The sequence below is a fragment of the Ostrinia furnacalis genome, unplaced genomic scaffold, assembly GCF_004193835.3.
Source record: "Ostrinia furnacalis isolate ACB-3 unplaced genomic scaffold, ASM419383v2 OfSCF7393, whole genome shotgun sequence".
NCBI lineage: Eukaryota > Metazoa > Arthropoda > Insecta > Lepidoptera > Crambidae > Ostrinia > Ostrinia furnacalis.
Window position 1 is genome coordinate 188,040 of NW_021137632.1, and position 26,419 is coordinate 214,458.

Sequence of the window (26,419 nt, forward strand, 5' to 3'; positions counted from 1 at the left end):
TTTGTATTATCAAATAAAATATAGCCTGAATAAATTTATTGAAATTAGCTGTTGACACTGTATTTATAGGCATAGGAATAGAAAAATAAAAAATACTTCGAAATTAAAAATAGAGCAATCAAGTTGATTTAGCGGCTTTAGATTATTATCAGGTGTAAATAAAACAGAAAATTATTATATTTTACTTTTATTTTATTAGTAGGTAAGATGTTTCAACTATGTTACAAATATTTGCATGTTACATGTCACAAGAAATCAATTAAGTCCTAATTATTTTATCAACACCTACGTGATTGAAAAATAGATGTCCGATTGTGACGAAAGGGAACCCCTATACCGCGGTATCAAAGTTGAAGTTGCCCTAATCCGAACGGGCGGTCGAGAGTTGGCAAAGCGCATCCCAGAGCGATATTTTTAACTCATTGTACCACGGGCAGCCCTGGACGATACTCTGCTGTCAGAATACAGAAGTCAGCGAAAGTGATGGAACGCTGAACTTTGGCAAACGCGAATACCACCGGAATCAGGAACCCTAAAAGTGAAAAGTGTATCAAGTGAAAAAATTAAAAAATTTACAACCATGGTTGCGCAATATATCGAAGCATAATTCATATAAACGGTGCATTTGTGGTGTGTTATAAGTTCAGAAGTTTGCAACGATGGCGTGCTGCGATTGCTGCGTCGGAGTCCCTCCGATCCGACCTCCGATAAACCTTAGCGAGCAGTCGGACTCGCTCAAAGTGAGTCAATTAACAAAGCAAGTTACATTTTGATGAATGGCCACCTCAAGGTTGTGGGATCCCGTGATTATTCATCTGAAACTTTTATGGGGCTTTGATGAATGGATCTCACGTAATCACGCTCTTAGAATCACTTGCATTGGCCGCGGATGACATAATATTTTTATTGCAGTTTTGAAAACGATTTTAATTGGCTACAAAGTTTAATAAAATGATAGAGGTCGGAACATTGTTAGATGTTACTCATGCCCGATAGTTGGCAGAGCTCCGTAGCATTTAGAACCGGCAAATGTAGGCCCACTATCGAAGACATGAACAGATTACAAATAGAAAGAAATAACAAGTTCTAGACTATTCTATTCTATTATTATCAAAACATTAAATGAGTTGGTCAGTACAAAATAAACAAGCATGATGAAAATAAAATTGTAACAAAAACTGAGTTGCGACTTTATTTAACGACGTGAAAATTTTAAATAAGTACTTCCATGACACTTTATTATCTGGCTTCTCAATACACAATGAAACTATTAAGGTACATTGTATTTTACGATCTTAATTTTGTGGCCAATAAATGATCAGTTTTATATTTTTGCTGAGGTAATTTATTGACGTTGAATAAGAATAAGTTGATGTTTTATTTAAACAGCATTCTCTTTGCCTCCTTAACTTTCAACGTAAGGGGTTAAGGTTAAGTTACTACACCAATTTGTATTAATTGAGAAATATTTTTTCATGACACATTTTTGTACCGTTAGCGTTATTTTTCTTAAAAACCTCATAATCATTATGAATGTAGTTATTAAATTCTGAAGTAAAGTAAGAATTAAGTCTATAGGGTTATTTATATTCCTGAAATTTTTCGCGATTGAATCAATGAAAATTTTTGAGCCACAAGTTTTTACGATCTATTAGAACATCGTTTTGTATATTTATAGCAAAACATCATTACAATTTTACAGCTTATACCTACTTGGATTGATATCGAGCAAATAGCATAATATTTTTTAAATATTACTTTTAGATCAAGACAGCATAAATTATTATTTCCGCTGGATTTTACTGCAATATGATTAAAGTGCCAGCGTATTTATAAACATCATCGACCTAAATATAATATTTTCTTTACGAGTGTTTAGTCGGTGTTGTGACTGATCTACAAACGAAGTCTAATAGCCGAGAAATCGATGATTGTAATGGCGCATAAACTTGTGAAATTGTAACGATTCGTATTTTGTGGGCACTGTGACACGGAACAGACGACCTTAGAGTTGGAACACGTTCGCAAATGTCCCAAATAAAATACCTCGTAAATCGAGATTAAGCGTTGACAGAATGTTATGGCTTCAAAACAAACAACACAGAAATATAATAAATCGCAAGCTAAATAGATCATGACATGTTTCAGCCCTTTTCGATTCGGTCTGAAGATCACAAACACGCTGTTTACGCAGTCAAGTGGGCAGAGCATTAAGAATTATTTTGTTTTACTTCATAATGCGTTGCAGTTATTTTTATTTTATGATATTGTCACTTCTTGTGATGCTAAGCGTCTTACTGCGGACGATTGTTAAATAAAAAAAATATTTGCCATATCAAAGTTATAGCTTCAAATTGTAACACTATTCTATCAAATCGTATGGTTTTTGCGAGTAATATGCATTTAATGACTTAGGGCGTGTGTTTCTATCCAGTCTGGATTGTATCCGGTCCAGCACCGAATCGGGTAGAAACCAGCTCGTTAACACACGCCCTTAATATGATGAAGATTAAGATTTGAGTTAGTTCGTCTGTATTACGCATCTAATGACTTTTTTAGAGAGAACGTATAAAATATTGTGTAGGGCTAGAGTACAATGCGTCACCAACAATAGCACAATGATTCAAAATTTCAGACTGAACTCAAAGATCATTTGGCACCAGAAACACAAAACTACGGCAATTTGTGAAAACACCATTATTTCTTATCTTATTTTAGATGCGAGATATTTGTAGATTGAAATTATCTTCCGAAAAAAATTAAAAACACTTTATGTCAAATAAATCAATTCGAACAAGGCTTGATAAATAGCTCGATGAAATCTACGATTGTGTTAATTTTGTTGCCTTGGAAAATAAAATAACTCAAATTACATAATAATTTTCGTTAAATGTTTATTTAAATGTCCTTGTTAAATTAATCGGATCGTAATTACAATTAACAATAAGTATAACGTAGAACTCGTGATACAATATTCATGCCCCTAAGTTTGATACTTCACCTTACCAATATGAGAGATAAATATTACGTAGGCGTGATCTGATTGCCATAATATCATTGATTCTTTCTAAAATAGAAACTGAATAAACATTACCCGACTGCAGTATAGTATGAATAATGCAGTTACGTCACTTTTCAATGAAAAAGGATTTTCATCTGAAGCTACTTCAACAACTGAGAATAATTGATTGATTGAGGCTCTTAATAAGAAACAAAGCATACATTTCGAGTAAAACCAAGTATAGATGGCCTGTGTTTTTTAACTATATTATTGGGACCAATCAGAGTGTTGTTCAAAGTTCATAGGAGCATCAATATAGCCCAATAAGTATTCCAACAAGGGTGGGAAGGGTGATATTGCCAATGGCAATGTCAACGACAACCGTCAATCACCTATATCGAGTAACGTCGGCTTGACGACCCAATTTTGATGACAGATCTGTGACTGTAGTATTTTCTTCATTTAATAACTTTCGATTAGATATTTTATCTTATTTTGTAACTATAATAATCATGACAATTTCTTAGAGTTTTACTATGCTTTCTGTCTGGTTTATATCCATTTTAGCTTAATTAAGTATTGTACTATACTTCGCGTATCTGATCTTTGATACTAGAAAATTCTCTCTGAATTTCTTATCCTCTTGTATTCAGTGATCCTAATCATAACCAATATCTATAAATTGGCAGTACACCCACATTGCTTATTAACCAATGTTCAGGCTTAACATTCCACCTCGCGGAATATCTAATGGATGAAGTAATCGAATATCTCGGATTACTTATCATTCCGTGGTTTGATGTGCCTTAATCTCGTGAAAATAACTGCTTGAAATACTCGAGACATAAAATGGTTTATTTTTGATCCGATCTCGTGATTCATTGTGATTTGAAGTTTATTTTATGATATTTATATTGGCTGTAAATTCTGCTCGTCGTGTCGCTGGACGGAAGCTGATCTCCACTAATCCGATATTTTACAATTCGATAAAGAATTTATTCCGATATGGTGATTTATGTTGACGATACTCTTTTTATATTATTTTGGCTCATTGGTTTAACAATACTTTATGGTAGAATTGATAAAAATACTAATAAAAAATCTGTGGTTTGCGTCCAATTAATTTTCCGTTACAAATTCTGTTTTTTTTTCATTACCCACACCATCCAATATTTAAATCATATGATAAGTAACAATACCCGTATAGTTGTAAAAATAATATACGCCTTTGTAATCATTGTAGGATGATGAATGGCCACGTATAATAGGAGTAGACTGTAGAATCCCGTGACATGCTTGATCGGGTGCCAATATCTACGCCGCTGACAGCACAAACGATTGACGTATGTCATTTATCAGCAAATTAAAATTAAAATACCTAGTGCTATGCTGTAATTATTCAACGCATTTATTATACATGAGATACATTTCTCATTACATAATTTCTTTTCAATAATAATAATCACACATTATTCAGTCTCTATTACCTAGGCGCAGACCACCGACTTTTAGTTGACCGATAGTTGGATCCGATTCTAATTTGTATGAAGAATCGTCGATACCAAATCAGTGTACCTAATGTGCGCACTTTCATATGTACATGTCCAATATCCATACTGATCAACAGCCCGACTCCACTCAACTATCAGCCAACTAAAAGACTGTGGTCTGCGCCTAGGCTTATGATGCCGTCACAATTTCTTAATGTTTTTGTGTTATGCTATTTTTTACTGTCAAGGTCCTAGACTAGACCCATTACGATTTCCAAATGGGATAATCAAAATCATCTGTGGTGGTGATACGCAGTTTAGTATTAATTAGCTGGGACACTGTAGCCTTGATTCTGTGAATACTCCAAAAAGAAGTCAGATATTATGTCAAATAATAAACAATTCAATCCCATCGGAATCCTGTTGTGCCCCATATATTCTTATCAATAAACATGATTTCATTGTATATTCCTTGGTCTTCATATGTCACTAACGTAAGTTAAGTTCGTTAAGCAAAATCAATTTTAACTTACGTAAGCTAATAAGACTAGGTTATCAACAGAAATTACTTTGTTGTTGATTTGGTCGTTTCCAGTATACGAGCTTTTATAAAATATTTTGCTTTCGCTGCTTACTAACAACTACAAGAATCTAATATTAGTATTGGTAGATTCAAAATTATCATTTCAATTTCAATGAAAACCCATAACAACAAAGTGGTAAGCCGTTTACAACAGCTGTGTTTTCTCAAATAAGTATGTATGCGGAAACGGCTGGCTAGTCGTCGCTACAATGTCAACTATTTCGGAGACACCTCGCCTCGGTGCCAAGCGCTGCATCACCGAACGCGCCCTTCACTGGGGTTTCCTACTCGTACTATAAGAAACGTATGTGAATTTCATAAAAAGCCAATCTGAATGTGACATGTTGTGAGAGCTAAAGAGTTTTATAAATCTTCAATAAAATTCCCATTTCTCCTCGTTCACAGAAATTTCTAGAATCGTAGAAGTGCTATGTAATGGAAAAGTCGTAAAACTGAATGAGATCTTTAGCTGAGTTCTCTATGTGAACTAAAATAGAGAAACACGGGCCTCAACGCCACATTTTTTAAATAAGTCATTTTTGATTATGTACTAATAACGGCTTTAAGTTTCTGAAAAACATTCTCCATGTGAACTCGAAAAGTTATATCAAATTCTCATTTACTCCCCGATGTCAAAATTTTCCAGAACAGATCTACGTAATTTCGAGATAAACGACGAATGAAATGATTATGGATAATACTATACAATTTAGAAAAATCTTTTCAAGATTCCGAGGCGCTTGGAAAAAACACTGAATGAAATCCAAAAACTTTATTAAATCTCTAAGAATCTAGAAGTAAATACTCTCGATTATAACTCGCGTAACAGTCTACGTCGGGAGACACAAATAGCGTGACACTGTCGGCATGTCACACAGTTTTTATAAATACTCGGTCAGAAACGCCACATTTTTCACTTGGCGTCGTGTGACCAATTTCCTCGCGACCTTGTATACTTTATTCAAGATCAAGTTCTTCGATGCTTACCACTTATTCTGTTTCTTCATTACTTGTGCCTTTTGAAATTACATAATTTTCCACATTATAAACGTTAATTCTTGAAGCTTAAATGCATGCACTGATGTAATTAGGATAATGTTATTATTCTCAAACATCTGCTTGGCAATTACTTGTTGATAATAGTCCTCTTAATCTTGCATCGTTAATATCTCTCAACTTGTGTTATCGGATAAAATCTTATTATTAGGGGTTTTATAGCGCGTTAATGAGCTATTATAAGTATCGCGAGGATCTGAAAATGAGCTTTAAATATGTATCGCTAAGAATAGAGAGAGCTTTTGTGGTTTCTTTGTATCAAGTTTTACATTAGCAATTTAAACCATTGAACATTTCATTCTAAAAATGAACATACGTAAAACGTTATAGGATTAAATATAACAAACACATTGTAGATAAGGTAACGAAGTGAGAAGCTTTGGCACATTCATCGCGAATATCAGATCTCGATCTCGCGAGACTGTTGACCGTTTCATAGAAGCCACAACAAGACAGTTGAACGCCCTCAAAACCCACAAAGTACTCTACGTTTGCACAGTTTATTACCATAATGACATAACAATTTATACAGCATCAATTTGCAGCCAAATGTTTTCGTCTTTCCCACCGGTGACTTTGACCCGTTCATCGTTCCATTTATCATTGTGCAAACTGTAATAATATACCGTAACGTGTAAGAGTGCTCTATCCTCAAGTCGAGTTTCGGAGTTAGTGGGCCAAATATGTCATTAGGTTAACGGAGAGTTGTTTGAACATACTTTAGACACGGTACTGGTTCAAAACAACAATTTTAAGCATTCTATTTGGTCACGCAATCTAATGCACTGTTGTATTATTGTATTTTTCTTTATCTTTAGTTAAGTTTTAAAAGGGCATCCTAATAATATAAAAAATAGGACGAACCACACACAAGCCTTGTTAATTAGATTACAACTGATTAGTTTGCTGTTTTTACAAGGTTTCTGTGCAATGGCCTAAGTATTATGGATAAGTGTATTATCAAATCAAAACATGTCCGTAAACTATACTACCTACGTATTATATTTTATTTTACTTAAAGTTTATTTCTATCTTTATAGGGACCTGAAATGGTGCGCGTATCAAAATTCTACAAAGATGCTAAAAATGGTCGCTATCTCCGCTATCTACATGAAGACACACGCACACTATATGAAACTTTCCGAAGAGGCGTCAAAGAATCAAGTAAGAACTTCTGTTTTACTATTTATGAAACTTGTTCTAATAAATACTCCTTCATCATTAGTCTTGAGGCGAACCAGACCTCTATCATTATGGTTCTTGGTAGATATCTCATTGCCTGTAGCCGTGGCTGTAGTATTCACACACAATTGCAAAGCAGGGAGTGCCCCAAGGCACCATTCTAAGCCCACGTCATTTCCCTCCATTTCCGCTCGTTTGCGATAAATACGATAATACCCGTGTATTACAAAATATTGTTAACATCATTCACTAACTGGTTCGCGGGGTACAGTTAAACGTAATTTGTGCCACTAGAGTAGCCGAGACAGTTTCTTTTTGTAATTTTGTTTCTCAGCTCTGTAAGTTACTATAAAAATAAAGCAAACGCATACAGATACATTGTATCCTGTGGAATATTCCACTGCTGACTCGAGTTTCTCAAGACTATTTTACGAGATTGACTGAGCGATAAATGAGAACGTTTATTAAGGGCGTTTATTTGATTATCTTGCAGATAATGGCAACTGTCTGGGTTGGCGTGAGGGACCAAATAAGCCCTACGTGTGGCAAACATACAATGAAACCTTGCTGCGAGCGAAAAACTTCGGCTCTGGGCTTATATGCCAAGGGCTTGCTCCAGGGCAGAGTACTTTCGTGGGTAAGTGTTTAACAAGCTTTACTTAAAGTTTAATAATACATATTACCTACTTTGTATAAAGCTCATTTAATTTTAACATGATTTAAGATATTACATTCTTAAGTTTTATTTAAAAGTATTATGCAAAATTTTGTGGTTTTATTATGTTCTCATTTGTTTTTGTATGTGTTATAGCTCTTGGTTATTTTATTTACAGGTATTTATTCACAAAACTGCCCTGAATGGGTCATGACAGAACAAGCTGCCTACTGTTATTCAATGGTCATTGTGCCATTGTATGATACGTTAGGGGCTAACGCATGTGCCTTCATTGTTAATCAAAGTACGTATTATACCTTTGAATCCTTTATTCAATGTTTATATTGTAATCCAGGAATTTCAATGTTAAGCTGTCAGTGTGTTTTTCCTCCTGTTTTCATCATCATCATTTCAGCCATAGAATTTCCACTGCTGAACCAATGTTCAGGGAGGCCCATGCCTCCTCCAATGATTTCCATAATGACCGGTTGGTAGTGGCCTGCTTCCAGTGCATACTTGCTACCTTCCTGCTATCTTTACCTCCAGTTTTACTCAATTCAAAATGTTTTTTCCAGCTGAAATGACAGTAGTAATATGTGAAGACGACAAGAAAGCGAATCTGTTGTTGGACCAGTCGCCTCGCTGCCTGAGGAAGCTGATCACAATCAAAGAGGTGTCCCCATCAACACACCAACGAGCCAAGAGCCGTGGTGTGGAGATACTAAAGTTCAGTGATGTCGAAATACAGGGGGCGCAGAAAGACCATCCTTGTATCGTAAGTTTCTTCTTTCATCTCTGTTGATATGTCAAATAAAAAAAATTCTATTTCCTTGACGGTTGATTGATTGTTGATGAAGTCTTTCTTGAAGACTTGTTGATAATATTCCTTTTCATAGTGACATCGATATCAACTTTAAAAAAAAATATTTCTATTCTCTAATTTGCACTGCTGAAGATTCCCTGTAAAAGTGAATTCATGTTATTTTAAGTACAGACATTTTTGTAGGAAAAGCACACTAATCACCACGGCACAAGATACTATAGTTTAGCTTAATATACCGTCGTCTGTACCATGCCTTGCAAATCAGATAAAATTAATAGGTTTTAAGTTACATAAAACAATGCTAGTTGAGTCATAGACAGGTAGCACGTATGTGTTACGGTCGTGTTGAGCAACAATTACCGTGGTGTCCCATATCGGGCTTCCGTCGCTTCTTTGAATACGATACGACGAATTCCAAACGCAACGTGATAATGTAAACAAACATGAACTACTCTAGAAAGATCAAGTTCAGGCTATTGCGTGTCTGAATTATTAAAAGGCATTGGAAAAACGCTTAGATCGCAACACAGTTCCATTTTGTTCGATTGCATTTATTTAGTTTCAACAAATTCCAAAGCATAAAAGTGTGCAAAATTCATATGCAAATTAACATTTACGTCTATCTGTAGCGGAATGAACTTAAGTTCATATTGCCTACGAGAAATTTTAATAAATTGCATAAGGAAAACCCGTCTGGTAAGTGCATTTCTACGAAGCGATTACACGCGTCGGATCTACAGGGCAAAAATAAAAAGCGACGCGCGCGCATACGATGTAAAGGGAATAGCGCGGGCCTTATCAAACGGGCCCCGAGGGCTTAAGCTGTTTGAAGAAGCTTTGCGATGCTTTATTGCTTTGTGTTTATACGATTTGCGCTAATAATAGGCAGGTTTTTTGCACCACAAAGCATCTAAAGACAGAAAAGATTATCTTTGGGGCCGTCCATATATTACGTCATTCTAAATTAGGGGGGGGGGGGGTTGGTCGGGGGNGGTCTGCGAATGACGGTAAATGATAGATAGGGGGGAGGGGGTGTTTCGAAATTGACGTCATTCTTATGTATTTATTTATAGTTTATTGTTCACGTACAACAAGATTATTTCTGAAAAGAAATTTCTTCCAGCACACCTAGTAAGTGAGACTGCAAATGTGAGAGGCGGCTAAGGCGCGTACAATACCAAAATAACTCATAATAAACATACATAATGCAACATAGATGTACATAAATACAGTAATAACTACAGATAAAATACTCTAACAATAATATTACATATAATACTAGCTGCCCGCCCCGGCTTCGCCCGTGATACTTACATGTATTATACACTAGCTTTCCGCCCGCGGCTTCGCCCGCGTGGAATTTTGTCTGTCACAGAAAAACTTTATCGCGCGCGTCCCTGTTTCAAAAACAGGGATATAAACTATCCTATGTTCTTTCCCGGGACTCAAACTATCTCTATGCCAAATTTCATCGAAATCGGTTGCGAGGTTTAAGCGGAAAAGCGTAACAGACAGACAGACAGACAGAGTTACTTTCGCATTTATAATATTAGTTGGGATAGTTGGGATATAAACCTTCCTTAAGAATCACTCTATCTATTAAAAAATAAAATAAAAGGTGTTTCTATAACCAAGTGTTTTAATTTTGTCAAACTGGTAAGGGGTCATCCATAAAGTACGTCACACGTAAAGAGGGGGGGAGGGGGTCGACAAAGTGTGAAATGGTGTGACAAGGGGTGGGAGGGGTCCTATGTTTCGTGACATCACATTTCTAGAGGTACTTACTAATCGCGTAATTTGAAATATAAATTAAACTAAAAAATACCCCCACCACTTAAGCACAACTCCGTCGAAGTCGAAAACCTAGGAGAGTTTTAATGGGCAACCAATGAAGCCATTAAATCAATAAAATCTTTTGTGGGAATTTAAAATCTAATTCTACTGGCCTATAATGCCGCCAAATGCACCGTACCTCGCGCGTGTTTTTATTGTTTCTATTTGTTGCTATTTTTTGTTAATTTAATAATTTTTCGATGTGAAATTGCAAAACATGTGACGTCACACTAGGGAGGGGGGGTTTCAGAAATGTGACCACCTGTGACAAGGACGGAGGGGGGTCAAAAAATCATGAAATTCGTGTGACGTACTTTATGGATGGCCCCTAATGACGNACCTGTGACAAGGACGGAGGGGGGTCAAAAAATCATGAAATTCGTGTGACGTACTTTATGGATGGCCCCTAATGACGTCAATTTTGGGAGAAGGGGGGGGGGGTCATTAAGAAATGACGATAGGATGATTGTAGGGGGGGGGGTCTAAAATCTGAAAAAATCGATGACGTAATTTATGGACGGCCCCTTTGTCAGAATACTTACTTTGTCAGGTACTCCTATTAGCTTTGATTACTAGCAAGATGTAGTTAAACTGTCATGCAGATATGAAAAAGTAGTTTTTTATAAAACCTACCTATATTGATCCGATATCACGACAAGGCAAACTAACTACCAAGTTTAATTCAGTGCAGTAAAGATATCAGCTTCATAGCTCTAACGCTGCGCTTAGATTAGCATCCGATTATTCAAACCTTGAACACTGTATCGAATCGATTCATACACCATGCATATAATTATCAAATGTCTATTATTCCAGCCACCAAAACCGGATAGTATATGCACAATTTGCTACACATCGGGAACGACGGGTATGCCCAAGGGCGTGATGTTAACGCACGAGAATGTAGTCGCGTCGATGTGCAGCGTGATAATGCAGTTGGGTGAGCACCGGCCGGCGAAGACCGACGTCATGATATCCTTCTTGCCCCTGGCGCATATGCTGGAGCGATGTTGCGAGGTAAATATAACTATAACGAATAATAGTAATAACACGGACAAATAATACTAGTGTAATAATGTAGAAAATGGAAAGGATTTTATGTGATAATGCGTGACGTGTGACGTAGTTTGTTGATTGGGTAAATACCGAACAGCCAAGACCGATGTCATGATATCCTTCTTGCCCCTGGCGCATATGCTGGAGCGATGTTGCGAGGTAAATATAATGAAACTGATAGGAATAATGTTCAACAACAGCACATCATTATTATTACATTCTTGTTGGCAAATAGCAACTATTGCAACTAGATAAGATACCACAGTGTAAACCTTGATGTGCTATTGTCTCTACATGTAATGTGTGATAGAGTGTGTAGTATAATAATGCAGTTAGGTGAGCACCGGCCGGCGAAGACCGATGTCATGATATCCTTCTTGCCCCTGGCGCATATGCTGGAGCGATGTTGCGAGGTAAATATAACGATAAAAACGTGGAATAATGTACCTAGATGTAAAAAGGATTTTATGAGATAGTTCGAATGCAATCTGTGTAATGTGCGACGTAGATTGTTGATTGGGTAAATACCGGATAGTCAAGACCAATGTCTTGATAATATCCTTCTTGGCATACCTAGTTTTAAAATTTAGTTGATTGGGTAAATACCAGACAGCGGAGACTAATGTCATGATATCCTTTTTGCACCTTTGCGCATGCTTGGGAAATGTTTTACAGAACTAAAAAATGTAAATGTAAGTAGGTAATAAATAAGGTTTGTATGTAGTTAATGTGCACCGTGAAATGCAGTTGGTTGGGTGAATACTGACCTGCAAAGATTGCCGTCATGATAACCTTTTTGCCCCTGGCGCAGTTGCTTGAGCAATATTGTTTAGTGTATCAAAAGTAGACCGTAACTATCTAGTAGGTATACCTTACTAACATTCTAATCACAAAATGCGGTCAGTGTCTTAATGCAATTGGCCACAGGCCTGCCAAAACTTATGCTCGAGTCATATTGCCCATAACAAACTAATCCAGACCAACTGCATTCATAATCTAGCAAGATTATTATATTAGTGTAAGCTAAACCTTAAACTAGGTACATTATTTCGGTTCACTGCCTTGAAATGATGACATTATAATGTAGGAATGTCATAACATCAGGAATTGTGGCAATGCCAAGAACTACATGTGTACGGATTCCATTTGTAATGCACCATGATCCAATGCGTTACCTACTGTGCATTTGTGTAGACATTGACAGATGAATTCATTTAGCTGAAAGGTATTGGGATTTGAGGAAAATTCCCGGTCTATTTATATTCGGTAAATGACTTTGAATGAGGAGAGGTATTTAGGAATCAAAATATTGAAAAGTCATTCAAAATCTGGTCTAAAAAGAGTAAGAAATAGCAATGTATTTTTCCACCAGGCAAAGGGATATTAAAATGGTGAAACTGCTATTTTTGTATGCTGTGTTATATACAATTTATGTTACTGGAGATTAAAACTGCCTTAAAGTATTTGGGAGGATGACTAACTTGTAGAATGTTTTTACGTGCTAACAAAGTTGAGGGTATCAGATAATTCGAATGTAGTAGAGACCTAATGACCTAATGATGATGTTCTAATTCTTAAATACTTACTTCCAGAATGCTCTCTACATGGTAGGCGGCGCTGTCGGCTTCTACAGCGGCGACATCCGCCGACTAGCCGACGACCTGAGCGCTCTAAAGCCTACAATGATGCCGGCCGTGCCCCGTCTCCTGAACAGATTGTACGACAGAGCGCAAGCGGAGATATCCAACTCGAGAATAAAGAAGTTACTGTTCAACATGGCGTTGTCAGCTAAGGAGTCTGAACTGAAGAGGTGAGTTTGTTCTTCTTAAATATTTTTATTACCGTGCTGCTTTAGTTCTTTAATGCTTTAGTCTCGCGTTACCGTGGTTCTGGAGTGGAGGTACCGGAAAACGCAGCGTAGGATGTCCACCCAGAAGGAAGACTGACAACCTCTTATAATAAGTAGTTAGCAAAAAGGATGCATGCCCCAACCAACCAGTTATTATGGAAATCATTGGGGGAGGCCTACGTTCTATGGCTAAAATTATGATGATGATGTGCTGCCTTGAAATTTATTCTTTCCTATTTCACTTAAGTTATGAAGACGTGGGGTCTTGTTCTATAAAAGACAAGATACGCTACTCTCAGTCTTTTCCATGTTCAAATCATGTTCCTCTCAAAATATTAAGCAGCTGTTTTTAAGCATTTCAGCTTTTAATTAATAACTCTCGGTAGATACAGTTTGTAGATTTGTAATTCGAGGTTCTTATATTTTCAGAGGAATCATTCGAGGAGACTCGATATGGGACAAGCTGGTGTTCCGCAAGGTGCGCGAAGGGATGGGTGGCCGGCTTCGCATCATGGTGGTCGGATCAGCACCGCTTGCTGGAAACGTGCTGACCTTCGCGCGGTGTGCACTCGGCTGTCTGGTTAGTGACGGACGAACTTAATTCTATTGCAATTTTTTTTTGTTTTCTTTATTTAAGTACACTCTAATCTATCTCCTTTAAATAGCCTTAAACACACTACAAAACATCACAGCACTTTACTCACACATTACACGCACATTACACACACAACACACACACACACACACACACACACACACACACACACACACACACACACACACACACACCTGTAATTTTTTTTGCTGGCAAATAAAATACTTTTTACTTTTTTTTACTTTTTTACTTTACATTCAGCAGTTGGTTGGTACTACAGCGGTCGGTATTATGGCCTGTACATCATATTCTCAAACATCGCGCTTTCTTGTGGTTGGCCATAAGTTTGCACAAATGACATTGGGAAATGAGCTAAAAATGTAACAATAACAATAACAACAATAATTTAATGTAAAATGACTGGATGAAAACAATAATTTAAAATAAAATAGATTTTTATTTTTCGACACCAAACAAGCGCGAAATTACTTACCATCACTATTTTGCTTTACCGAATACAAATCGATGTCCAAGAGCTCTTAAAAAGTAAGTTAACTAAGCTCACCCTATAGTGTACTCAAAATTCATCTCAGGGCATTGCGAGGGGACACTTTTGGGGACAAACCGGGTCGGTACCAGACGCGATATTGATCGTGTTGTGCCTTCCCCTCTGGCAAGGGCAACACTGGTGTATGGTGCTCTACTTTTTTGCGCAATGTTTTGATTAACTTTATTAATGTGCAAATAAATAAAATATATGAATATTAATAATTTTTCGACGCTTATCACAATAATCTGAGCGCACATAATTACAATACAACAAAATAGAAAAAATATTGCAGTTAACTAAACTGAAGTGAAAATCCGTTGATTATATGATTAAATTCCTGTTTCCTGTATAAAACCACATAAAACCTAGAGCACAATATTGGCACTCTGAATCTTGACTACAAGATTCAAATTTATTATGTCTTAATAAATCATCACCCATTAAACGTCAAAACTATAACGTGGTTGGTAGTATCTAATGATTGCAAATGAATAAATATTATTGCTAAAAACATCTGAAGGCAACAGTAGTCAAATCAAAAACGAAAATATACACACTTTGATCGTGACCAACAATAATTTTTATATCCTCCGTTCAAATAAACAAGCAATCAAAATATCCGTAATAAACTTCCGTTTATATTGGACTCATAAATACATCAAGTGTTACAGTTTAACATCCGATGCGATATTATCCCACGGCGTGGGAAATAAACGCTGGCTCAGAGTCCAGACGCACTCCGCTTTCATAATAAACAATCGAGTGAATAATTTTAATAACACCTCGTGATTTCTGAAGGCCGCGGAATCTGCTGATATTTCTGTTATATGGAAAATCGATATCATAAATTACGTAGGTGTTTGTGTTACAAATATCATAGATGGATCGCATTCAGCAAGGAATGAATATTGCAACTGATGAAATGGTGTAAAACCTATGATGATAAACAAAGGTTATTATTAGGTCTGCATTTAGCTATCTGTAGTCCTTAATGAGCTTGCCAGGTATCAAAGAACCAAACTTGGTAAGATAACCAATAACCATAACGTACGGGTGCAGGCCGTTGTATTTTGCACAAAACATAGCGAGCCCTCTAGTGGACCTGGACGTCTCTTAGGTCCCCATAGAGCCCATTAGATGCCCATCATCTAATCTACATTGCACGTTACGACACGAAGACATTATCAGATGGCATGATCTAAACCAGTGTCCTTAGCATTCTCCCAAAGCAGGCAGGCTACTAAGCAGTTGACCCTTTTGGTACAAAAATTAAAAATATTTTTTAAATGTACATTTTTGTAAAATAAGCGCTAAATAAAATCGTTTCTTTCTTTATTTCTTCTTTACATTGCTATTTCTTCTTCCAGATCGTCGAAGGCTACGGACAGACGGAGTGCACGGCGCCCGTGACTCTGACCGTGCAGGGCGACCACGTGCCGGAACATGTAGGGCCTCCCGTCGCTTGTTGCAAAGTGAAAGTAAGTGTATCTGGATGACGTTCTAATTTTTGGCTATCATCAGCAACAGCATCCTATGTTGGTTTTGATCGATTAGAAAATATAAAAAAATCATATCCTATGTAGTTAGGACACTGCAAGCATAGATCTGGTTGTTTATGCAAGGATAATTCCAGCACCTGACACTAGAGTTGTTACAGCATCATTGTACACCATCGCCGTACCAAAATAATCATATCCAATTGCGATTGCGGTCAAATGCCTGCCTTGTCTAGCATAAAAAAGAATTCAATTAGAACACTGCAAGCCTAGATCTGGTTATCTCATAACAAAAATAATTCCAGCATCTGACACTAGAGTTGTTACCAAGTAACAAGTCGTTTTATGACTAAATACCGATCTTCAATCTATCACTTCATTACTTATTCCCGCTACTGCAACTCCTGTAGCCAGATATACAGCTCGCCAGCCATTAATATCCAAATAGTGAAGACCTCTTCATCTTTCTTTAGACTTGAAAGACTAGATGTAAATTCGAATAATGGCTAACTAGGATTTTCTGTGCTCAGCCTCTCGTTGAACCATATTAAGTGTATATTCAAATTAAATAAAATGTTTAATTACCCTACCCCAGCTAGTGGACGTGCCCGAAATGGAATACTACGCGGCGCAAGGCCAGGGCGAGGTTTGCGTGCAAGGCGCCAATGTCTTCAAGGGCTACTTCAAAGAGCCGGAGAAGACGCGCGAGGTCATCGACCAGGACGGCTGGCATCACACCGGCGACGTGGGCAAGTGGCTGCCGGTGAGTTGATGTTCTTCTGTTTTATGATGACGTCAGTCGGGCGCCAACGTCTTCAAGGGCTACTTCAAGGAGCCGGAGAAGACGCGCGAGGTCATCGACCAGGACGGCTGGCATCACACCGGCGACGTGGACGTGGGCAAGTGGCTGCCGGTGAGTAGATCCTCTTTTGTTTTGTGATGACGTCAGCCGGGCGCCAATGTCTTCAAGGGCTACTTCAAAGAGCCGGAGAAGACGCGCGAGGTCATCGACCAGGACGGCTGGCATCACACCGGCGACGTGGGCAAGTGGCTGCCGGTGAGTTGATGTTCTTCTGTTTTATGATGACGTCAGTCGGGCGCCAACGTCTTCAAGGGCTACTTCAAGGAGCCGGAGAAGACGCGCGAGGTCATCGACCAGGACGGCTGGCATCACACCGGCGACGTGGACGTGGGCAAGTGGCTGCCGGTGAGTAGATCCTCTTTTGTTTTGTGATGACGTCAGCCGGGCGCCAATGTCTTCAAGGGCTACTTCAAAGAGCCGGAGAAGACGCGCGAAGTCATCGACCAGGACGGCTGGCATCACACCGGCGACGTGGGCAAGTGGCTGCCGGTGAGTTGATGTTCTTCTGTTTTATGATGACGTCAGTCGGGCGCCAATGTCTTCAAGGGCTACTTCAAGGAGCCGGAGAAGACGCGCGAGGATATCGACCAGGACGGCTGGCATCACACCGGCGACGTGGGCAAGTGGCTGCCGGTGAGTAGATCCTCTTTTGTTTTGTGATGACGTCAGTCTTTAAGGCTACTTCAAGGAGCCGGAGGAGAGAGTGTTAGTCATCGATCCGGCTCGAAGGACCAAAAATTGTCTCTCTAAAAGTCATTTTGCTTAACACATTAACACTAAACTATTAAGTGTCAGCTTAAAATACCACCATTTTAAGCTGACACGTGTATCAACGTGTTGTACTTTTCTGTTTCCCCCTCTCCTTGGCCTGATGTAATTCCTAAATAATTACGGTTATATCTCTTTTTTTGCAGAACGGCACACTAAAAATCATTGACAGAAGAAAACACATCTTCAAGCTATCGCAAGGCGAGTACATAGTTCCTGAGAAAATTGAAAATATTTACATAAGAAGTCAATACGTCGAGCAGGTCTTCGTGCATGGCGAATCTTTGAAGGTAATTATCATTTATTTTTCACAAAATATACATAAGTACTTATAAAGTGACACGTATTGCAAGAAGCTTAAGATTCATAATGAAGCTTGAGATATTCACAGAAATTATGTAATTATTTACATAATTTCGAGCAAAAAGTTATTATTATGCATGAAATATAATGTTTTTTGTGTCTTTGGGAAAATCATTAATTTTCGGAGACTTTTATGATAGGTTTGAATTTGATGATCTCTATAGTATACTCGTATTGAAGGCCTAGGTAGTTAAAATGAGCACGTAACGTACCTAACTGAAAGAAACTCATTTCTGCGAACACTTGGCAACCGTTTGATAGCGATTAATTACTGTCCCGATGACCCGTATAATCGATAACAATTTATTAGCATACGACAAACGCCAATGATTGAATTGAGTGTCGTTATGTAATAGAATAAATAAGTATTACATAACGATAGACGATATGGCTACTATAATCTATATAAATAAAAATGAATTGTTGTTCGTTAGTCTGATTAAAACTCGAGAACGGCTGGGCCGAATGAGCTGATTTTGGTTTTTAAAATGTTTGTCGTAGTCCAGGGTAGGTCTAAACGGTGAGCAAATAAGGAAAAATTGCGATGGCTTATTTATTGCCTTTAAGGCGGAACAGAGTTCGCGGGGTCAGCTAGTTAATTACTAAAAGTACAGACTAGATCATTTACTTGTAACAGAACAACCAGCCGTTCTATGAAATGTTCTAGTGTATAGAGAGATGCCACTCAGTGACGCATTAGAAATTCACACACACAAAGTAATCAAAATATGTGCTCATTATCCACTGCGGTATCAGTACTCAACGTTCGAATAATCCTTAGTACTACGCAAGCAATGTAAACTGTTTACATAATGACGTCGCTGCTGTCATCATTGCTGTCACGAGCAATGTGTTCTGTTTTTGGGCATATTGCTGGGACACCGGCCTCGCCCCCTTGTCACATCTCTCTTTAGTTTCTGCAGAGTAAATACAAATGAGTAGGTCATCTTCATAGAAACGCACCGAACGCGGTTTGTATGTGAGCGCGCCAATACGTATGCGGCACGCACGCACACACTGACAAAATTTAGCGTGGATTAGTGGGGTGTTACGTCGAATTTTGTCAGTGTCTCACATATAGGGTTGCCAGGCTTCCGGCTTTAGCCGGACATGTTTGGCTTTTTAGGGACTTGTCCGGCCAAATATTGCCTTGTCCGGCCTGTCCGGCTTTTGTTAGGCTTTTTATTTGGTTGCTGAGCCAGGAAAAAGTCGAGACTCAGAATCATATGAAGCGCACGCATCAGGATGTTGGTTAGCAACCGATGATGATAGTACTCACTCATGAGCTGACAATAATTGGGTAAAATGTCCGGCCAAATGAAGCACAAAGTCCGGCTTTTGTGATTTTGGACCTGACAACCCTACTCACATACAAACCGCGCTCGATGCGTTTCTATGAAGATGACCTACTCATTTGTATTTACTCTGGTTTCTGTGATCTGTGGTTCACCCTTTCACGAACCAAATATCTCTTTTCCCCCAGTCATGCGTAGTAGCAGTCGTGGTGCCAGATGTAGACGTAGTGAAGTGCTGGGCGCTGGAAAACGGCATCAAAGGCACCTTCTCAACTCTGTGCGAGGATAAGCGAGTCAAGAAGGTCATCATGGACGACATGCAGCAGTGGGGCAAGACCGCGGGCCTGAAGACCTTTGAACAGGTTAATAATAATAATTGCTTTATTAATCATCAGATATTCACAGGGTCAACCAACAGTCAACTTTCCCCCGGGACAAACTTGACCTTCACTGGTTGGGTTTTTATTGGCGGTCAAGCTGTAGATCCTGGCTACACAGGAGTTGCAGCGGTGGGAACGAGAGGTGGGAATAGTCCCGTAGACTTGAGCACGTAAATATAATAATAGTCAGACTTAGTACGCATTTCAGATGAAGATGTGATGACAATGACATCAAGGGCTGGCATCGACTAACAGAGCATTCGACAACATTACAAAACTTTGCTAAAACCATTTAGCCCTGAGAACCCTATTACTAAAATTCTACATAAATATGAAAACTATGCTTCAAAAAATAGGGTGGTAAATAAGTAACATCACAGGCGCCCTTTTGTTACCCGAAACCTATATGGCGTTTCATTGTCTCAAGAATATTTTACAAATACTTAACTATTTTATTCTTACAAAGTGTTGTTTCTCTCTTTCAGGTGAAAGACATTTATCTACATCCCGATCCATTCTCCGTGCAGAACGGCCTCCTCACCCCGACTCTGAAGGCGAAACGACCAGAAATCAGGAGCTACTTCAAACCCCAGATAGAGGACATGTACAAACAACTCGAATAACATCTACACACCGCCCCTAGCTTAGGGAAATGTAGCCTACACCTACACACAAACAGATCGCACTCCTGAGACTGTACTTGAGATTGAGACGAGCGTCTCAATGTTAAGCATTATGATTGTGATGGTTGCGAGGCAAGGATCGCTAACATTTTCCTACATTTAAATGTGCGGATAACTAAGGTCTGCCTTAGGGTGAAACGTGATGATTTTCAAGTCAATTTACTTATTTTAACACATACAACGGCTATGACGGATGAGTATCATTGAACATTTGCACACATAATACGTAAATGGTGTCCATTTAGCAGGGTTCTTACGTAAAATGGGAATTCAAGACCTCTACATGGTAACACGTTCGTTTGTCACCGTGTCAAAGACAGACTCACAGATGACATTTTTAAAGAAGTTTTCAGAAAGGGTTAAACTGTGGATCGGTTCATCCATATGGGCCTAAAAGACCTTACAGTGAATAGTAGTAAGAGGATAGTACTTAGGGTACTTCACTCGTAATTAACTGACAATATAAAAGTTGTTTAACGTGCAAAGTGAGAGGAACTTAAAGACCAATTTAAGTTTCTTTGGTCCTTTTAAAACAGCTATAATAGATTTTGTAATAAGCCTTAACAATATTGTTTTGACACTGCCTGTGAATAGGTAAGAATATATTTCTAGAACTCTATCCCCTTTATTCATACAAATCAAAAAGTCCTTTAAAACAAATTTTAAAAAGGCAATACGAGTTGAATAAAACCATACTATAATTGATAGAGGCTATAGACATGACAACACACTTTACACACATTAAGATTATGAAAAAGTAAAATGTAGTCAAAACTTTGAATGAGTGAACGATAGAAAAAACTTTATTATCATTCACTCGTTCAATATATTATTCCATTCACTCATACCAGCTTTTGAAAAAGTTTTCAAAATTTAAGTCATTTTCACTTTCTTAGTACTAAAAAGAGCTAATAATGCGAGTGCAACTGACTGACGGAGTTTTTGGAAGTTTCTCGTGCAAAATTGTAAATTTTATTAAGTCCTATCCCTTGTATATTGTATTCTATTGAATAATCCTCAAATATTACCTACATTTTTGCAATGGCAATAAAAAGGAACGGTGTTTCTTGCTCAGTCAATTAATATTATACTGTAATAAGCATTTGGCTCTTATCTCAAATATGTAATCGCATGGTACTTAGATCATTATCTTATTTGCCAGCTTTACATTTTTAAATGAAACCTTAAGCTTGGTACACACTGCAGCTAATGTGAGCAAAAATGAGCAAACTTATTACTGTTTATTTTAATTTAATGCTTTGAATTTAAGTAACACCCTTTTACGCATTTCTCTTCTCAATTGTAATTTTTAATGGCAGTGCTCATTTGGCTCATCTTGTTTAGTTCAATCAAGTGAGATAATGGAATTGCATAATATTCTATTACATACGATTCGCGAGTTAGATGTATCATCAAGGATTCTAACAATAAATAGTTTTTAGGTAAAATTGAGAGCAATATGTTTGAAGTAATTCACGAAACTGTAGGTCTTATGCTGTCCTGGTGAAAATAGCACGACTTATGTTTTTATTTTTTTTAACTTAGGCGTGTTTTAAACGTTTGAAATTGAGATCATAGTTTGATCAGTAATATGGAGAATTATTTTTGAGGCATTAGAATTCCAATTCGCTTACTATTGTTCAATTAACGATTTTTGCGTATTCTTGAACGAATTGGAACTTAGTGTTTTAAAAATACGTCTTATTGTATAGCAGAATTGAATGATTTCGGTGCATACTAATAGTCCCTAGCGTAAGTAGATGAAATACTCGTAAACACTTTATGCCGTGCCTTCTACCTAAATATTTTGTAATTCAAAAATAATAGATTACGCAACATTTTTATTTGTAAGGTGCAAGAATCAGCTGTTTTTTTCTTTATTAATTACGATAAGTAGAATTTTGTAATTACTGTAATGTTTCTTTTTCTCGTATAACTTTACTGTGTGAGATTGTGTTATGCTTTTGGCGGGGTTATGCGTTCTGGGAAATGTTTTGAGGCTCTAATTTTTTGTAGTATAGCTCAGCAGCGAACGTGCACACCCCGCTTTATTTTGAGGACGAATCTCGGTTTATGTTGTCTTGTTGCGGTTGCGTTGTGTGTTTTACACAAGAAAGGCATAAATTAATACAAATATAATCCTAGGACAAATATATAGCACCGTGTAGATTAAATAATTTTTGTATTCTCTACGCAAATATTAATAAGTTGATTCATGCTTTGAGCGAAAGTTGAGGTTTCATGTTGTTCAAACCAAAATTTTGTTGTTATTGGTGCAAGTTGTACGATAATTTATTTTTAAATAAAAACTTCAAAAAATATAACGCAGTTTTTCTTTCTATGTTTTAGAATTAGTATTTTAAATCCAAAATCCCTCACAAAGCTTTACACACAACAGAATGTTGAAAAAAAATTTATTGACTTGGATCAAAACTAGGTAAGCTAAAAAATTATAAAATGAAACTACCTTCATTATGTATTTATAACTCAAATAGTTTGCAGTTACGAGATAAATAAATTACATAAGTGTACAATGGACTTCATCAAAGAACCTTGGTTTGGGCTCTGGGGCTCTAGGATGAAACGCTTCAATGTAACTTTATTTTGGGAACGGTTTGTTTACGCTGTTTTCCATCTTTATGATATAGCAATTCATCATCCGTCAGCTTTAGTTTGCCAACCAATAGGTTCATAGTTTTCATTTTTTTAATGGTGGTACTGGGTGTGTAAAAGTGCCTTTTTAAAAGCCTACTTGCAAGAATAAAATAAGTTTTTGGAGAGTTTTATGTGGTGCTGCAGGTGATCTATTGATGCAATACTTAAAATGATATTTTTAACATTATAATAAAGTAGGCAGGATTGGTTGAATGACCTTACTTTCTTGAAAATTAATGATAAAGTAAAGTTACTTAATTGTTTTGTGTGGGTATTTAAACATTTAACTAAAAACAAAAATACGTAATTATTTAAACTTTTGACCGTTGGTTGGGATAGAAAACTTCTAAAGTGGTGGCGTATCAAAAGACGTAAGCAGACTACCTACTAGGTACTAGGTAGGCTACCTACGTAGAACTATACCTTGGTGAAACGTCTGCGTGGACCGATGACTTGGTGAAGCGCCTGGTTGCGGGCAGAGCAATCCAGCAGTTATGGAAATCCTTGGGCGAGCGAAAGGGTGTGTTACTTATTATAATATGCGTTTAACGCTGTAACGCTGCCAATTCGCTCATTGCACGGTCTGTCCCGGCCGCTTGCTTTGGTGTTGGCCTTGAGGGAGAGCACTGGTTGTGTAGATCCTCAAGGCAAGCCTGACTGTTATCCTTCTCGTGGTTGCCGCCTGTTTTTGGTCTGGTTCCTTATGAAACAGACGTAACGGAAATGGTCAGACGCATCCCATGCTCCTTAACACCCTTTTCCTACCCCAATCCTGCTTTGCTTTTGCATTTCCTTCCTCTCCTAGGGATACCACAAACCTTGAGGTCCTTAGCCTCCTCAAAAAGTGTGGTCATGGCTACCTTGGGAAAGTACCATGGACGATTTCCCCCTAATTCAAGGTGTGATGCGAACCGTGCCGATGAACGCGTGGCTGAGAGGGAGCTCAGTCTTGAACGGTGCCTGCCCGAGACCAGAGCGATTCGGTGCAGTATTCAGCTCTTCCCTGGGCATGCGGGGCTCTGCCGAGGGTGACCGATTACTTCCCTAGCTACTCGTGGGAACTTTTATGAATACTTTTATAAAAACACCCAAAACTCCTCCCTTAGGGGAACAATTGGACAGGCCTGACGGAGAGCCTTCATTGACCTCCAAATCGCCTTGCTCCAAAATTTCGGAGAGTCTCTCGGCTATGTCTGTGGGGGGCACTNGAACAATCTGCATACACTCAACCTAGGATGCACACCGACCTTTGTAACGTGTAACAGACAAGAAGTTCTTGACATAACTTTCGCAACGAATGCCTTAGCCAGGCACGTCATCGACTGGCAGGTAAGTAATGAAAACTCTATGTCAGATCACCGACACATTCGATTTAACCTGGAAGCATTGCTGCCAAGGCGAATCGAAACCTACAGGGATCCAAGGGCTACTGACTGGGACCATTTCAGGGACCAGTTAAAAACCAACCTTGATGTGATCCCAAAAATCATCAGAACTGTGTAGTGCTTGGAATTAGCAGTGGAGGTAGTCACAGTAGGAATAACCAAAGCCTACGAGGACAGCTGCCCTGTGAAAACCAAAGCATCCACAAGTAAAGTCTCATGGTGGAACTCTAAGCTGCAAAAGCTACGAGAAGAAACCAGGAGACTCTTTAATAGAGCTAAAAAATCCCATGAATGGGACACATATAAGAAAGCTCTAACTAAATATAACACTGAGATCAGGAAAGCAAAGAGAGCATCGTGGAGGAAAATATAATTATCTAAATAAATATTGTAAAAGACGAATAGCGAATTCGCTATAAAAAACTCAGTAAAAACTCAGTAAAACTCATTTATTTCTGTAAGTAGGCTTTAAAAAAGCACTTTTACACGTCCCAGTATTAACCCTACCACTGCTTCAGGACAATAAATGGGCCAGTGCTGAGAAGAAGCAGCGCAAGAAACTCAGACACTATTGTCAGCCTCTTTTTCAAAGGTTTACAGGTTTTCAAAATTCATAGTTATAAATATTTATGCGAGCTAGGCAGTTACGCATCCCAAACATTTTTATCTTTTAAATAATCATCGACTTTATAGTAGCCCTTTTTCATAAGGTACTTTTAATATGTGCTTTGAATTTATGAATGGGTAGTTCTACAACAGTTTGTGGTAATTTATTAAATAATTTAATACATTTCCCCATAAATGAATTCCCAATCTTATGCAGTCTGAAATTTGGAACGGCAAGTTTATTTTTGTTTCTTGTATTAAAGTTATGCAAATCGCTCTTTTTTCCAGGTCATGCGGGAATCGAGGGCAATGAAAATGCCGACGAACTAGCCAGAGCGGGAGCGGAGGGAACACAATATGGTCCAGAACCCTTTTGTGGTGTTCCCAAAAGTCTCGCTCGAATGACCCTGGAGAACATCTATTTAAACAAATCCTTTATGGCATGGTCAGACACGCCAGGATTAACTCATTCCAAAGCTCTCATAAAAGCCTATGATCGAAAAAGCTCTAAGCAGATCATAGGACTGAGTAGGACCAAGATGCGCATCTTAGTTCGAGCCCTCACTGGACACTGCAGCTTAAACAAGCACTTGTCCACTATGGGACTGTCCGAAACAAGAACGTGCAGGATGTGCCAAGAGGCAGATGAAACGCCACTACACATTCTCACGGACTGCGGACCTCTGATGCGCAAGCGGAGCTTACACCTGGGCAAACACATCCTAAGCCCACAAGATGTAAAACATATCGCCCCCCAAAAGATACTGCACTTCCTAATGGATGCAGGACTCGGAGGCGAACTGTAAGGAAAACAGCGGCGATCACAATAGATCGATAACGGTCGCAGTGATACTAGGACTTTATTGAACTAGAATAGCCGCTCAACACAAATAAAAAAAAAAAATATACATCAGAATAAAATAATGTGGGTGGTAAAAGTTAGTGGATAATAAATGGTTGGATCGATGGTAAAAATATCTACGAACTCCCAACAGCTAAATTAGTGTCCCAGTTTTTTGTACAAGAAGAAAGGTCTTCCCAAAATTAACCCCTTATCGGAATGGATGGGTCAAAAATTAGTTATTTTATAATAATAAACGTAATGTCGGCCTACGGTACCTTTACAATAAATCAATAGTAATACAGTACTATCTTTTTTTTTAATAGCCACTCCTATACAACTAGGTACATAACGAACGATACTACTAGCTTAAATTATGTACTATACTGGGACTACTACCACAGAATAATAA

At 38.1% G+C, this 26,419-nt stretch overlaps 1 protein-coding gene across 11 annotated transcripts in view; it reads left to right on the forward strand.

Annotated features, from left to right (window-relative positions):
• Window positions 1-22,709, forward strand: part of LOC114364365 (long-chain-fatty-acid--CoA ligase 1) — a 67,079-nt gene extending 44,370 nt beyond the window's left edge. For 6 of the 11 annotated variants that reach the window (XM_028320499.1, XM_028320493.1, XM_028320492.1 and 3 more), the window contains 12 exons: window positions 7,171-7,294; window positions 7,806-7,949; window positions 8,146-8,271; window positions 8,543-8,742; window positions 11,440-11,640; window positions 13,272-13,489; window positions 13,958-14,108; window positions 16,041-16,151; window positions 16,765-16,932; window positions 17,946-18,089; window positions 19,646-19,819; window positions 20,323-22,684. In XM_028320499.1, the coding sequence (XP_028176300.1) occupies window positions 7,171-7,294; window positions 7,806-7,949; window positions 8,146-8,271; window positions 8,543-8,742; window positions 11,440-11,640; window positions 13,272-13,489; window positions 13,958-14,108; window positions 16,041-16,151; window positions 16,765-16,932; window positions 17,946-18,089; window positions 19,646-19,819; window positions 20,323-20,460 (1,899 nt within the window). In that variant the 3' untranslated portion in view covers window positions 20,461-22,684. Of the gene's footprint in view, window positions 1-417; window positions 741-7,170; window positions 7,295-7,805; window positions 7,950-8,145; window positions 8,272-8,542; window positions 8,743-11,439; window positions 11,641-12,015; window positions 12,093-13,271; window positions 13,490-13,957; window positions 14,109-16,040; window positions 16,152-16,764; window positions 16,933-17,945; window positions 18,090-19,645; window positions 19,820-20,322 lie in introns of those variants that run through there. The other 5 variants (XM_028320500.1, XM_028320497.1, XM_028320501.1 and 2 more) reach the window with 4 other exon arrangements.
• Window positions 22,710-26,419: the final 3,710 nt, after the last annotated feature.